The 14,177-nt window shown below is 47.9% G+C and overlaps 1 protein-coding gene across 15 annotated transcripts in view; it reads right to left on the bottom strand.

Moving 5' to 3' along the window:
• NCAM1 (neural cell adhesion molecule 1) overlaps positions 1-14,177 on the bottom strand; it is a 71,138-nt gene that overhangs the window by 36,450 nt on the left and 20,511 nt on the right. For all 15 annotated transcript variants that reach the window (XM_085525876.1, XM_085525884.1, XM_085525877.1 and 12 more), the window contains exons 2-4: positions 2,556-2,630; positions 884-1,102; positions 174-317 (exon numbers count right to left, since the gene is read on the bottom strand). In XM_085525876.1, coding sequence (XP_085382002.1) covers positions 174-317; positions 884-1,102; positions 2,556-2,630 — 438 coding nt within the window. The remainder of the gene's footprint in view (positions 1-173; positions 318-883; positions 1,103-2,555; positions 2,631-14,177) is intronic.

The following is a 14,177-nucleotide window of genomic DNA, read 5'->3' as shown; positions in this document are numbered from 1 at the left end:
AGCACCTGGAATAACGATGTTTGCATCCTAAAACCTTGGGTAACATAGAAATGGCTTCCCTTTCTTCCTTGTGACTGTACAAGGGGTATAGTAGAACAAGATGGTATGAGCCTGCTGGGAGATGGACATTTGACCCCTAAATGGACAAGCACTAGATATATCGTGCACCTTACCGTCTTTTTTTAGGATGACGTCCCTGCCTTTGTGTTTCCAGATGATGGTAGGAGGCAGTGAGCTGACCACATCACACACAATCACAGCATCGTCCCCTTCCTTGAATTCCTGAGGAGTGGGGGCATTCTTGAACATGAGCTTTTCTGAAAGCAATGGAAGGAGAAAGTTGCTGCAGCTTTTTCAGCACACATCAAGCTGTGTTCCCAACTCAACCCAACTCAAGCTTGAAATAAAGCAATGAACCCCAGAGGGCTTGTTCTGTAGAAACCTGAATGCCCCAGGGAGGAGGATACAGCTGCACTTGACTCAACACACTGCACAGTAACATCAAATCCCCAATTAACTTGGAAGCAACAGCCCAGCTCTCACAGCATGTTTGTCACCCACAGAAGCTGCCATGTACACTTCCTCCTCCCACACATTTATGATGCACTAGAATTTCCCCTTCTGCCTTTTGCTCTCCTATCTTTCTGAAGAATTGAAGCAGTAAACAAGGCAGTAAACACCTGACAAGCAAAGGTCTCAACACTCACTTCCTCCCCAAAACCAAGAAAGGAGGAGAATCTTCGTAACATTCCCTTTTGAACCTCTTTTCTCCCCTTTGGTAATAATAGCCTTTGGTAGGACGGTAAAGTGTTTCTCCCTTTCTAATCTTGCCTCTTATCTCTGCAGGGAAACCCAGATAGTAGCCCTGGAGTTGTTCTCTTACGGAAAATCTTCACATTGACGGTGGCTTCAGAGTCTCCCTCCTCCACGCTGCTGACAACACATTTATAGATGCCAGCATCATCAATGTTGGCGTTGTAGATGGTGAGGGTGGAGGAGAAGTCATCGTTTCGCACCACTGAGATGCGCTGTTGGTTGGGCGTCAGCTTCTCACCATTAGGGGAAAACCAGGAGATGTCTTTGAATTTGGCTTCCCCTGCCACTACAGAGAATAAGAGAAAAAAAAACCAAACTGAAGTGAGTTCCCACTAACAAACACACAGGAAAACAAATACAACCAGTAGGGAAATGAATACAACCAGTAGCACTTTGTGGAATACTGACCCAAGGGAAGAAGAGCTTCTGGTAACTGAGAAGCAAACCAAGTGAATTTCCTCACAGCACTGTGAATGGTCAGCTGCTATCGTGTAAAAGTTACATTAGGTTGTTTCTTGAAATCTAATTTCATTTCAGAATGGCCTTCTATGCATCCTGGGATCTTATCTCCCACCCCCTCCACTGTGTCAGCCTGAGAGCAAAAACCCAAACCACATTTTCCTGCTCTAGTTCTGCCATATTTTTGACAGGTGTGTATTTGCTGCTTCGTGTATCAATAGCTCTGTTGTTCATCAGGTTAAACCTACTGCTGCATTCAATGTAAGCATTGTCACTAATTGGTTGCAGGCTGCCTCTCTCTTGCTGCTCATCTCTCTGCATTCCCCCACATGGCTTCATTATTTGGGACAGGTTCCTATTACTGCAGGGACTGTAACTGACCTCGAACTTTTCTGAAGGTATGCATCATCACAAGAGCACTTATTCAGAGCACGCTTTTGCTTTCAAAGCACTGGCATTAACTAATTACTTTGCAGTTAAGCACCCCTGGATCAGACAACCTCACTGTTGTTCCTGTTGCTATGCTCTGGAGGAACTGATGGCCTTTTGCTCACAGAGCTCACTAATCACCTGTTTGTTATAAGTCATACCCCAGGATGCTGCCACACTGGGGTGCCAACACACCAGTTCCTCCTATCAGAAACCAGGCCAGCTGCTTTGAACAGGACAAGCACTAAAATGAAAAACACCATCAAATTGAAAAGATGCCTTTAGAGCACAGGGAATGTGTCAGCACTGCACCACACGGTGCAGCAGAACAGCCTGGGGCAGAAAGGGAGCTGCACAAACACTAACTTCTGTGACAGAAAGGAAGGTTTTCAGCAGCATTAAAATCCTTAGTTGCTGAGGTGACGACTCTCAGGTGACCTGCTATTCCCATTACTGCTCTTGGCAATGGACTAGAGATAGAATTTGGAAAAAAAAAATTAACAACAAAAATCAAGCTTAATTCTAAGGTCAAAAGACCCAGGAGCTGTGGAAGAACACAAAGCACCATTGTTGTGGCTACCGCTTGAGCACAGAGGCAACACTTCATTTGCTGTTTTGTTTCTCTTCCCATTTTAAGAGCTGTTTGCTGGAGGTGCTTTCTGCTGCCAACTGTCAAGGGAGAGCAGACTTACTCCTCCCAGCAAACACCACAGGTTGCCTTCACTACTTAGTCTTATCAAATGTAAGAGCATATGAGAAAGAAAGCAAGAAACCTTACAGCCTAATTTAGCAGCAGAGCTTTTATCTCAGACCTAACGTGCAGACACCCAATGCCATAAGTTGTCACTCACCTTGACATAAGAAGAACTTGGATTCTCCAACGCTGATCTCCCCCTGACTTGGAACAATATCCACTTGTAGAGAGGCTGCAAAAGAAAGGAGCACACAGAAGAGGGTTAGACAACAGCAGCTGTCTTCAGCAAAGAAGCTTGGCCAGGCTTCCACTGCATCCAACAGAAGAGCGCTGACTCTATCACCATGTACCTGAGCGGACCCCTGGGAAACCTGCAAAGATTCAGAGTCACTTCCAGCCCAATGTAAAGCCACACCAAATGATACAGAAGGCGCTGATTTCTCTCCAGATCCCCACCCACAGCACAACATTAGGAGAGGATGGCACAGCCTTTAAGCACACCCCTGAACACTGACTGGAACTGGCCAGCAGACCTGTTCTGGCAGCACTGTACAGCCATTCTCTTGGTTTTGGAGTTGACAAGCCCAACCATCAGTCATGGCTGGGAGTTACTGGCAATACTCTCAGTCCTCTGCAGCATTTTCCAGGCAGAAACCCAAGTCCAAACAGCCAACAAACCCCAGACGGGTATCTACAGCAGCCACAGCACACCTACATTAAGAAATAAATCTCTAAAACACTGACAACAATCACTGACCACTGATGCTTTCTGCCTTTACAGGAGTGGCTGAGACTCACTTCCATGTTAATCCAGGCACATCTCTGCTTACCTTGCCCTCCTGAAAAGCAGTAGCAATATTTTGGTCTCTTCTACTGTCTTCCCACAGGAGATCATCAACTCTTTGGCTTGTACGCTAGGGCTGTGCTTTTGTTTGTTTGCAGCAGAAATAACTCTCCCACATGGAAAGGTGGCCTCAAGTATAGCCATGGGAGCTTCAGGTTGGATGGCAGGAAAGAGTGCCTGGGCGCTGGAATGGGCAGCCCATGGAGGTAATGGCATCACTGTCCCTAGAGCTGTCCAAGAAGCATTTAGATCTGGTACTAAGGGACACAGTTTAGTGGGTAAGTAGTGGTGGCAGGCAGACAGCTGGACTGGGTGATATCAGAGGTGTTTTCCAACCTTGGTCAGTCTGTGATTAACCTTTCTGGGCACAGTATTACTTGTTTGCTTGTAACCTGGGCTCAACAAAAGATGCTGCACTTCTGCGCTCCCTGCAATTGACTACAGCCACGTCCCTAAAGAACCACTTAAAAATAATCCAAGTTAGATAATAATTCCAGAACGAAATGAAAATAATTCTTAGGCCTTTGAGATCTCCCTTAAGACATCTTTATTTAACTCATATCTTTTGTCTGAAGGGTATTCTCTCTCCCTGCTGTTCTCCATGAAGCACATGTTGCCCTTTCAGCTCTTGCATTCAGCCTGTTTTATTGCTGGCTAATCTAATTCCTCTCAACTATACTACTTCAGTATAATTCACTCCCAGACAGAACTGCAAATACAAAGAACCAAATATAATAAAAGGCTAAAGGTTTATTAGGTTCACTGCAACAAGGACTAACAGACCTCCTTTTGTAGGTGTACTTCTTGTTGTTCATTTCTTGTTCCCTAAATACTTTCAGCCTACAAAATGATTTGGGTAGAGCAGCTTTAGCAGGGGTTGGTGCTGTGCATCCACCAGGACACAGAGGCATTCATTCCCTTAGCTGCCAAACACACCTGGCTTCCAAAGAACACACACATTGCTTCAGAAATGAGCAGCTACGTGGAGGCAATGCTCCTTATAGTACTCAGGAAACATGCATGAACTGTGGGGCTGACAGCAAGGCCAGAGCTATACACAGAGCAAAGGACTCCTATACACAAAGCTGGAAATCAGGCATCACCTGAGCAGAACCTTTCTCTGTATTATTCATATTCAGCTCATCCACAGCCTTTACGTTGCACCAGGGAGAATTCAACTCTAATTGTTCTACTGATAAAGGCAACGTGCTGACCTCATAACCTGGATAAATGAGTTCATCCTAACAACAAACTATGCCTTAAATTACACCAGCAACTGTTCCCTACCTGCTACTTGGTTGCTTAGTATATGATCAGGCTGACAAACTCAGCGCCGACATGGATTGTAATCACTAATTATTATTTTTGCTCTGCAGCTCAGAGGAACAGAGACTATTTTTCCCCACTCTTCATTGAACAGACACTGTAAGCCCATTTGTATTCTGCTTCGAACTTCAAGCAATAAGGGCCTTTTTAGCATCGCATAATAACTGCATTAAAAGGGCTCTTCATAATCACACAATAACACTTTTTATAAGTCTGCCCTCCCCCATATCTCTTATCTGGTTACAAAGTTCCCCAGCTCCCAAATAACACTGAATAACTCCCCTTTGATTTGAAAAACCGTTAATGTAACTTCACATTCATCGGCGGTTAAATACAATTAGTTTTGCATTTAAACAGCGAAATGAGCCCAAATTAAGCCACGATTTCAGGACAAGGCAGGAAGGTCTCCCTGCTGGGCTGTGACTAAGGCTAACACAGCAGGCTGCACCTGCTAAGTGACAAGCCATGAGCAGCAGAGGTGTGTGTGCTCATTGCTGGGAATTGGTTCTGCATCCCTCTGGCTTCACAGGCTCCACATTACAGGCAGGAAGGCTGATGCCCACACTGCTGCCTGTCTGAGTCAGAGCACACAGTGACATGAACCTTTCTTCACACAGACCCAAGCCATAAATCCAAGAGCCAGACGAGCTGCTTTTGTGGCAGCAAGCACAGAATGAAGCGTTGCCTTTGCCATATCCCTGCCAAGAATCTTGTTTCTGTCCGTCCAGATGAAGAATTACTGGGATCAACTGAATCTAAACGGCTTTCAGCGCCTTCAAACTTGATGGAACAATTCCCCAAAAGCTCAGGATTCTCATCTGCCTTTTTGCAGAGGCTCCAGTAATAGCCTGAGAGACCCGTGTGCCCACTGCTTTTCCTCTGGATTACTTTCATTGCAGTGTGCCCAGAAAGCTAAAAGAAAACACACCAATGCTTAAATGAGTTTCAATGGGCTGAACCCAGAGCAGTGCAGGCAGCAGGGCAGGGAGGTGCTCCTGCCCCTCTGCTGTGCTGTGCCAGCTCACCTGGAGCACTGCGTCCACAGGTGGAGTCCTCAGGGCAGGACAGACGTGGAGCTGCTGGAGCGAGTCCAGAGGAGGGACACAGAAATGGGGCCAGGGATGGAAGCCCTCCCTGCGAGGACAGGCTGAGAGCTGGGGCTGTGCAGCATGGAGGTGGTGGTGCCCCATCCCCGCACACAGCCAAGGTCAGGCTGGACGGGGCTCTGAGCACTGCTGGAGCTGTGGGTGCCCCTGTGCACTGCACGGAGTGGCATCGGGCAGCCTTTCAGGGTCCCTTCCACCTCAAACCATCCTATGATTCTATGAACCCGAGGTTCACTTCTTACAGACTGTACCTTTCCCTTGGCACATTTCTGAACCTCAAGCAAAATTCCAGAAATAAACAGAACTGATTAGGAAACAGCAGGCACTGCAAGCAAAGCACATGGTGTAAAGGACAGGATGTGTAAAGGCATGAAATCCAGCAGATTACAGAGAACCGTCACAGCTGACTCAAGATGCAACGCACAACAAAGGCCGAGCAGCACAAAGCGCTGCCTCCTGCCATTGTGCCGTAAGGGCAGACGAGCAGGAGATGGAGCTCAGCTGCTCTGCACATCCCATCCCATCTCCCATCCCCATGACAACCACACACTGCCACCAACCAGAGCAGAGCACTGCGATACCTTTGGGGAATACGAAGATTCGCAGAGGGAGCGAATGTGTAACCAAGAAGATTTCCTCTGAGCAGAACTTGTGTCAAGATTACTTCATACAGCTTCTCAGAGATATCAATGCTCTTACATGGCTTTATGCCTCTTCTGATGGCATTCTTGATAAAACATGTTTTACTGCTCTGGATCATAAAACTAACAGCCCTATTTGCCACAGTAAACATTATCAGTTACCTGAGGCAGAGTAAGCCACGATGTTTTATGGATCCATCAAACCAGGGTATGGACAGCTTTAATTAAAAACTAAGCTACCACCCTCTGCTAAATAGACACGTATGTGGAGGACGTTACAGTGCAGGTATACTGAGAAAGAGGGGAAAACTGGGTTTGAGAAGCTCAGCATTGGAGTGTGATGTTGCAGCAGCTGTTCCATCCCAGCTGTGTGCACTCACTGCCACAGGGCAGCGCTGCTCCCTGCCCGTAAATCAGGCAGCACTACAGCACTAACATCCATTTGCTGACAGCAGCACAGAAGAGGAGCTGTACATACAGCATTTCTAACCCACCGGTCACGTATTTATTACCTTCAAATCTTCACTTTAAGAGGAAGAAAATTTCATCGTTGAAGGTGAAGAAAGTCACCATTTATCAAGTTTCTGTTTACCAAGAGCTAAAATCAGACCTTCAGTGAGTGAGCAGTGTCCCTACCCAGGGCAGGGCTTCAGACTGCATGCTCTGCAGTGGGGTGTGTGTGATGGGAGAAGGGGAAATGGCTTCAGACTGCAAGAGGGGAGATTGAGACTGGAGATAAAGAAGAAGGTTTGGCACTGAGGGCGGTGAGGCACTGGCACAGGTTGCCCATAGAGGCGGTGGTGCCCCGTCCCTGCACACAGCCAAGGTCAGGCTGGACGGGGCTCTGAGCACTGCTGGAGCTGTGGGTGTCCCTGTGCACTGCACGAAGCGGCACCGGGCGGCCTTGCAGGTCCCTTCCAATTCAAACCATCCTATGATGCTTTAGCAGTCAGCCTTCCACATAATCCAGTAGCTGCTCCACACAATATCGGGCTCGTTTTCCTCACTGGTGTGAATCACAGCAATCAGCTCTTGCTTTTCGTTCCTATTCATCTCAACACAGAGGTGACCTCATTTCACCCAAACTCTTGGCCAATTAACTGGGGCATTATGTGGTGCTCTGGCACTCCATATTCAGACACAGCATGATCTCACAGGCTCAGCTCCCTCTACAGCCAGAAACTGTGCTCGGGAGTCACGTGGGATCGTTGATTTTGAATGACATGCCATAGAAAATCCTATACTTGTGCTTGCCCAAGCAGGTGTCCAGCTGGAGCCCTGGGAGCTGTGTGACACAGCCTGATCCTCCTATCCCATACCCTGCCCGCTATCCCATCCCACGCAGGCAGAAGGTTGATGGCACACACTGGCACTTGCAATGGTCTGCACCTCCTCCTGGAGCTGGAATGGGTGAAGCAGAGAAACATGAAGCATTCTGCATGTGTAATTTATTCTGCACACAAAATAGCCCATAAAAATGAACACTCTGTTACAGCGGTTTCATGGCGAGGACACAAACAGGTGGAGGCTGTAAACCATGGTCACCCAGCCTAAGCCACAGCTAATCACCAAGATTACAACGAGGCAGCCTAGTAGTAAATCCACAAAGGCAAGACAAAATCAGGACACACCTAATCTGTGCTAAAATCACTGCAACCGTACAAAAGATACCCATCAAAATTTAAACACAAATCCATAATCCCAGGGAAGTAATGTCCACGTCCATCAGCTCTCACTTGCACTTTTTCCAGCTATCACTGGGCTACGCTCACACATTTACTTCCATTTCGCTCTGCCCCCTCTGTTGCTCCTCCCTGCAGGACCCACAGCCCAGCACCCCGTGCTGTCAGCTCGCAATGCTGCACGTCCTGCAGAGCTCTGTGCAGCACACACTGCTCTGCTCTCCTCCCCTCTGAAGGGCTGTTATTTCCTGCACTGCTCCATGCCCTTTGCTGGATGCAGCGGCCGTTTCCATAGCAATGCCAGTCGCCCTCCCTCCTTCTTCATTGATTTTGACCACGGAATGGCTGTGCCCTGCTTAAACTTTATCTCCTCTGTGGAATAAATGAGCACGAGGTGTGTGTCTGCAAGCACCTCGATTGCTGCAACAACATGAGGGGCCTGCAGGGCTCTTAATAAAGCTGGCTTATAGATTTATTTAGTAACCAGACTGACTACATCTGAATAAAGGCAGCAAGAACCCAGCCTCAAGCTGCTCTAAGGCAGTGTTTGCTCCAGGCTCCTCCATGTTCCAGGAGCCCTCAGCACAACAAACCCACTGGTAACCACAGGTGCTCATCCACAACACAGCTGAGCTGGGCGCAGTGTGACAGCACCAGCTCCTCCTGGAACACAGGGATGGTGTCTCCAGGGTAATGTATAACCAACGTGAGTCTCTAACCAACCCCATCTGCTACTGGCCGGGGCATACCCTGAAGGTTTATCTCGACTAAAGCTCCCTTGTGCACATTAACTCCCTCATTAACTCCATCAGGCAGAACTTTCACTGAGAGGTCTGTGACTTCCAAAACTCAAGGTATAACTGCTGAATGCAGATGTATCTTTTCTTTTTCCTGTTTAAAACAACAACAAAAACAGCCTGACTATGACCTTAAACAAGGGCAAGACCTTCCAAGCCAATCCATTAGTGAATGGCTCCAGAACAGCACATCATTTATCTGTATGGAAGCTTCCCACTCCAGCCATCCTTCCTGCCTCCCTCTGTCATCAAAAACACAAAAGCCAGCAGCCCTGAGCTGCACAGTACCATACTATTAAGACTGTAAAACTTCAGCTCTGACGTTAATAAAACCCCATTTATTGCCAATGCATTAAAATAGGGCTTTATAGGAGGTGTTGCGTAGGGGCAGACAGCAATGATACATCAAAGCCGGTGACATTTAACTATAAGAGTTTTCAACAGAACCTATTTTCTGTCCGCTTAGCCAGCTCAGGGAAGGAAATGTCAGCTAAAGGAACGCCAAGAATTCATTTCTATTTAGATGATATTGAATATTACACACTGCAGTGAAGGGACTGATATGGAACAGCAGAAGAGAAAATACAGAAGGAGTTGGATGGGCGTCCTCTGGGAGTACACGAAGAATGAAAGTGTCCTCAAACAGAGAAGGTAAAGGAAAACATACAGGGAAAAAAAAGAGTATAACAATCAGAGCCCTGCTGAAAGAATAAGCTTCAGTGTCACTGCGCTGCTGAGATTAAAAATAGTAAAAGATAATGTACCACTAAAAAGAGGCTTTTATAATAACTGTCACCGCTATTAATTGCTCTTTGCTCTAAAGGCCCCCAGGGAGCGGTGAGATGCGCCAGTGCCTGACGCTCCCAGATACAATATCCTGCCTTTTATCTCCATCGTCAAAAGCCCATGTTTATTGTTGCAGCCAAAGTCCCAGTGCTTCATTTCCTAACCTTACCAGCACTGCAGCTACGCAAATAATCACAGATTCACAAAGGTCAGTCCCAACCCATCCAATTTTTGCATCCATTTCAGCCTGAGAAGCAGCAGAGCAGCACGGTGCCAAAGGAGCCACCCAGAGCCTGCAGGGCTGGGCGGTATCGGCCATCTCTCACAAAGCAGCGGGCATGAGGTGTTACATAAAGACCAAATGGATGCAATAAAGTTGTCGGAGGGGATCAATAATTTCCATTACCGATCTCTTCTGGAAGCCACAGCGGCTCCCGGAGCGCCACCTTCCTGCAGCGCCGCCCTCCGCCGCCAGGGGGCGCCAGTGCCCCGCCTGTGCGGCAGCGCTCACCGGCACAGCGCTCGGCTTATCATCACATAGAATCACACTCATTAGGTCCCTAAGTACAACCTCTACCCTCAATGCAACCGCGTGCATTCCTAGCAGGAACAAAGCAGGGAAGAAGAAACACCGCAGCAATTCCCATCCCTCCTTTGGAGCTCACTTCTGCTTGGGAAAGGCATTAAGGAGGGAGGGGATGCTGCAGCACAGCTGCCTCCCAGCGCCACCCAACTGCTCCTGCCTGCCACTGCCGCGTGTTTTTGCCTACATGTTTTATTAGGAACAGATGGGGCCCCTGGCTATTATATTATCAAGCCTCCCTGCACAGCTGCGCAGCTCTGAAATTGCCGAAATAGCGATCTCCTGAATACATTTCTCCTGCTACCAACAACTGCTGGCCTCACTATTAAGGAGGCCGCAGTGGTTCTGCAAAGCTCTCTTCCAGTGTCAAGAGCCATCGATGGGTTTATTTTGAGTCACAGTGCATCTCTGTATTCCACAATGAAATTCTATGAACTGATGCCAGAAACCCTCTTCCCCACCCCCAAAAGCAACCAGCACAGTCGGCAAGAAGCAGGAAGCCAATGGGCCCAATGGCAGACAATCAGCATTTCGCACTCAATGGCTGTCTGACAGAAGAGAGAGATATGCCCACTAACCCTGAGTCCCTTCTGTTCTGCTTGGATCAAACCAGGAAGGAGCCAATACCCAAAAGTGGGGCTCCCAGAGCAGGGAAGAAGCTGCAGTGACTCTCACCAACAGCAGCGGGCTCCTGAAGCCTTCCAGCAATGAGCAGATCTCTGCCTAGAGCTGGACACAAAGACCTGCAAGGACCTATAGGCAAAGAAGAGAGACAGGTGATGAGTGGTGTCCTCCAGGGCTCCATCTTGGGACCAGAGCTCTTCAGCATCTCTGTCAGTGACAGATGATGGGATGGAGTGCACCCTCAGCAGTTTGCTGATGCCACCGAGCTGAGTGGTGCAGTGGACACAAGAGCAGGAAGGGACACCATCCAGAGGGACCTGGACAGGCTCTGAAAGTGGGCACATGAGAACCTGATGAGGTTGAGCAAGGCCAGGTGCAAGGTGCTGCACTTGGGTCGGGGCAGTCCCAGCCATGAGCACAGACTGGAGAAGAACTGGTGGAGAGCAGCCCTGCGGAGAAGGACTTGGGGGTCCTGATGGGCAGAAGCGGGACATGAGGCAGCAGTGTGCGCTTGCAGCCCGGAAGGCCGACAGTGCCCTGGGCTGCATCAGAAGGCAGATAAAGCTCGGTCACTGTTTGCTCACTACCACGAGGATTCTGCAAAACAGTGGAATGTCCAACACCTCCCAATCCCAAGCCAGGCAGTCAGCTGAGTTCTGGGTCCTGCATTCAGCAACTTTTGTTCATTAGTCACCTCGCTTTGAAAACTTCACTAGATCAGCAATACCTGCTCTGAAGAAAAATAAACACTTAAAAAAGCCAAGTCCTGGAAAAAAATAAAGTCAGAGTAGGAAACAAAGCGTGTTTCCACTCAGCCACTGTTCCATCAGCACCACAATCCAGCAGGATCCCTATGGGCTGGCTGGTACCTGATGTCCATGCTGGGGCCAGCAGGCTCTGTCTGGCAGCCCCAGCTGCTGTCTGGGTGGCTGTGCCAGCTGGGGGCACATGAGTCCCCACAGTGGGACGTCTGGCACCAGCATGGCCCTATCTCCCACACGGGGGAGCTGATTTTGATCCCGAGAACAACCCGTTCTTGCCCATCCTGGTGTGCAGGATGCTTTCCATACACATAAATTACTAACTGAAATCCCCAGAGCTTACCTAGGCTGTCTTCCACCGATACAAATTCAGAGAAAAAACAATGCTTTGCTGTGTGCCTGGCCATTACCCGGCATCAGTCAGCACAGCTCAGAAATAGGTAACAGACACTGCAATAACATTCAGAATGTTACCAGACTGAACTATACACATCCTATGGAGGCTGGGCCACATATATTCCACAGCAGAACTCTATCATCTAGCAATGCTCTGACACCCCAGATTCAACCTGGAGATCTTCTTAAGGATATTGCTAAGTAACATTCCCAATGATGTGATAGCATCCAATTATCTACCCACCTATGAGCGCGCTAGAAGCGTTAATGCAAAGAGCAAGCACAAAAATGCCAAACTGATTTGCTTTTGGGACCCTTTCCTTCCAGCACCAACAAAGGCAGTAAAACAATCCACACTTCATGCATGCATTTATTAAGCTTGGGAGGCAGGTAACTGAATGAGCTGCCCTATGAAGAAAACCGTGAAAGAGAAAGGTCTCATTGGGATGTTAATGAATGCTGCATCATTAACACTAAATTACTGGCTGCAGAGTTAAACACAGAATGCACACAGACTCTGAACCAAGCCAAGCAAGCTAATGGTTGCATCAAACAACAAGGTCAACCATTCTGCTGCCCCAGTTATTGAAGTGGGAATTCTTGTTATAGGAGGGCATTAAAAGGAATTTACTGTCACTGCCATGTTTTACATTCACTCTTGGTTACAGTTATTCAAAGTATTTGGCACATCGAGTTTGCAACAAAAAGGGATGTTTTGTTCCTGGTAAAACAAAGGGCAAGGACAGATAAAAACAAGAGGAAGACAAAGAGGCAGAAAACGACAGAGCAATGCAACCGCACAGCGCTGAAGGAAGCACCACAATGAAGGTCCTTTAATTTATGAATCTACTGATTGGTAAAATCCTGCAGTAAAATAAGCACTGACACTCAGCAAACCCTGAGTGCCATGCATGACGTGCTTCCCAGCAGTGCTCCATGAACCATGGCTATCATTCATGGCAATATAGCAGGTCTGACAACCCTCACATGCCTCCCAAAGCAAGATTCCAGCTCAGTTTGACCACGTTCAGGTCTTGAAACATTTCCAGGAGAAAACCTCAGAGGGACAGTGAAGACACACTGTGAAGACAGCCCTGATTCCTTGCAATGAGAAGAAACACCATCTTTTGTGTGAAAAACAGTCTTGATATTTCCAAAGCAACCACCTGCTGGAAGAAACGTTCTGAAAGGAGGAAGAGAAAGGAGCAATGAAAGGGGAAGAAGTTCCACACTGATATGAGCCTCCTGCCAAATCCCTCCCTCAAGATTCTGCTGCAAGTCGTATCGGACCCAACAGGTGGTTCAGCTGGCAGTCCTACAGAATAAGCCAAATCTTTGCTGTATTCCAAGCTTTTATACATCACCCGCATTGCAGGGTTTCCTCAGTGGTTAATCCCACAGCGTCCTTATGAGAAAAACCAAGTCTTAGTGGGTTTTGTGTTCAGTGCAATAAGAAGATAGCAGGGGCCCTTTGATTTAAATGGCATATTCCCTGAAATGGCACCCTTAAAAGAAGTAAAGAAACCTCCAGCAACGAAGTAAAACTCTTGGTACATTCTATTTAAGTCTGCCACTAAATGCCACAAGTGTATGAACAAAATCACAGCTAAGAGAAAAGGACAGCAGGTCATAAGGGACAGGGTGACAAGTGATGAGCTGCACAGCCCTTTGCCTTAGTAGGGAAACACATCATCTGTAGCTCCGTGCTGTTTCTTTTCCGTGGTAATTTAATTTGAATCACAGAACTCAGGTTGGAGGGACCACAGAGCCCACCCAGAGCCACCCCCAGCCATGGGCAGGGCTGCCCCCACCAGCACCAGCTGCCCAGGGCTCCATCCCACCTGGCCTTGAGTGCCTGCAGGGATGGGGCACCCACAGCTCTCTGGGCAGCAGTGCCAGCGCCTCAAATGGCCTAGGCAACAAAGCTGGGGCATAAATGCTGAATTCTGGTAAGAAAATGATTATTTCCTAAGAATTCCAAGCAATGAGCTGCAACATTCAAAGTCTGACCAATTGCTGCTGATGCTATCTGAGCCCCTTACTCACTTAATGCAAAGCAAGAATGCTGAGCATGTTTAAGGGGTAACAGAATATGCAGAATGAAGATATGTACTACTGAGTCCACCCAGTAACCCCATAACCCTCACAGTGAGCTGACACAAGCCCACCCCTCACATCTACCACCGCATGTTAGCATAACTAAAGTACCAGAGGGCAAGAAAAAAAGAAGAAA

Source organism: Coturnix japonica, chromosome 34 (assembly GCF_054131305.1).
Source record: "Coturnix japonica strain WE chromosome 34, WE-NBRP24, whole genome shotgun sequence".
NCBI lineage: Eukaryota > Metazoa > Chordata > Aves > Galliformes > Phasianidae > Coturnix > Coturnix japonica.
Note: the sequence above shows the minus strand (reverse complement) of the source record. Positions and strands in the feature narration are given on the sequence as shown.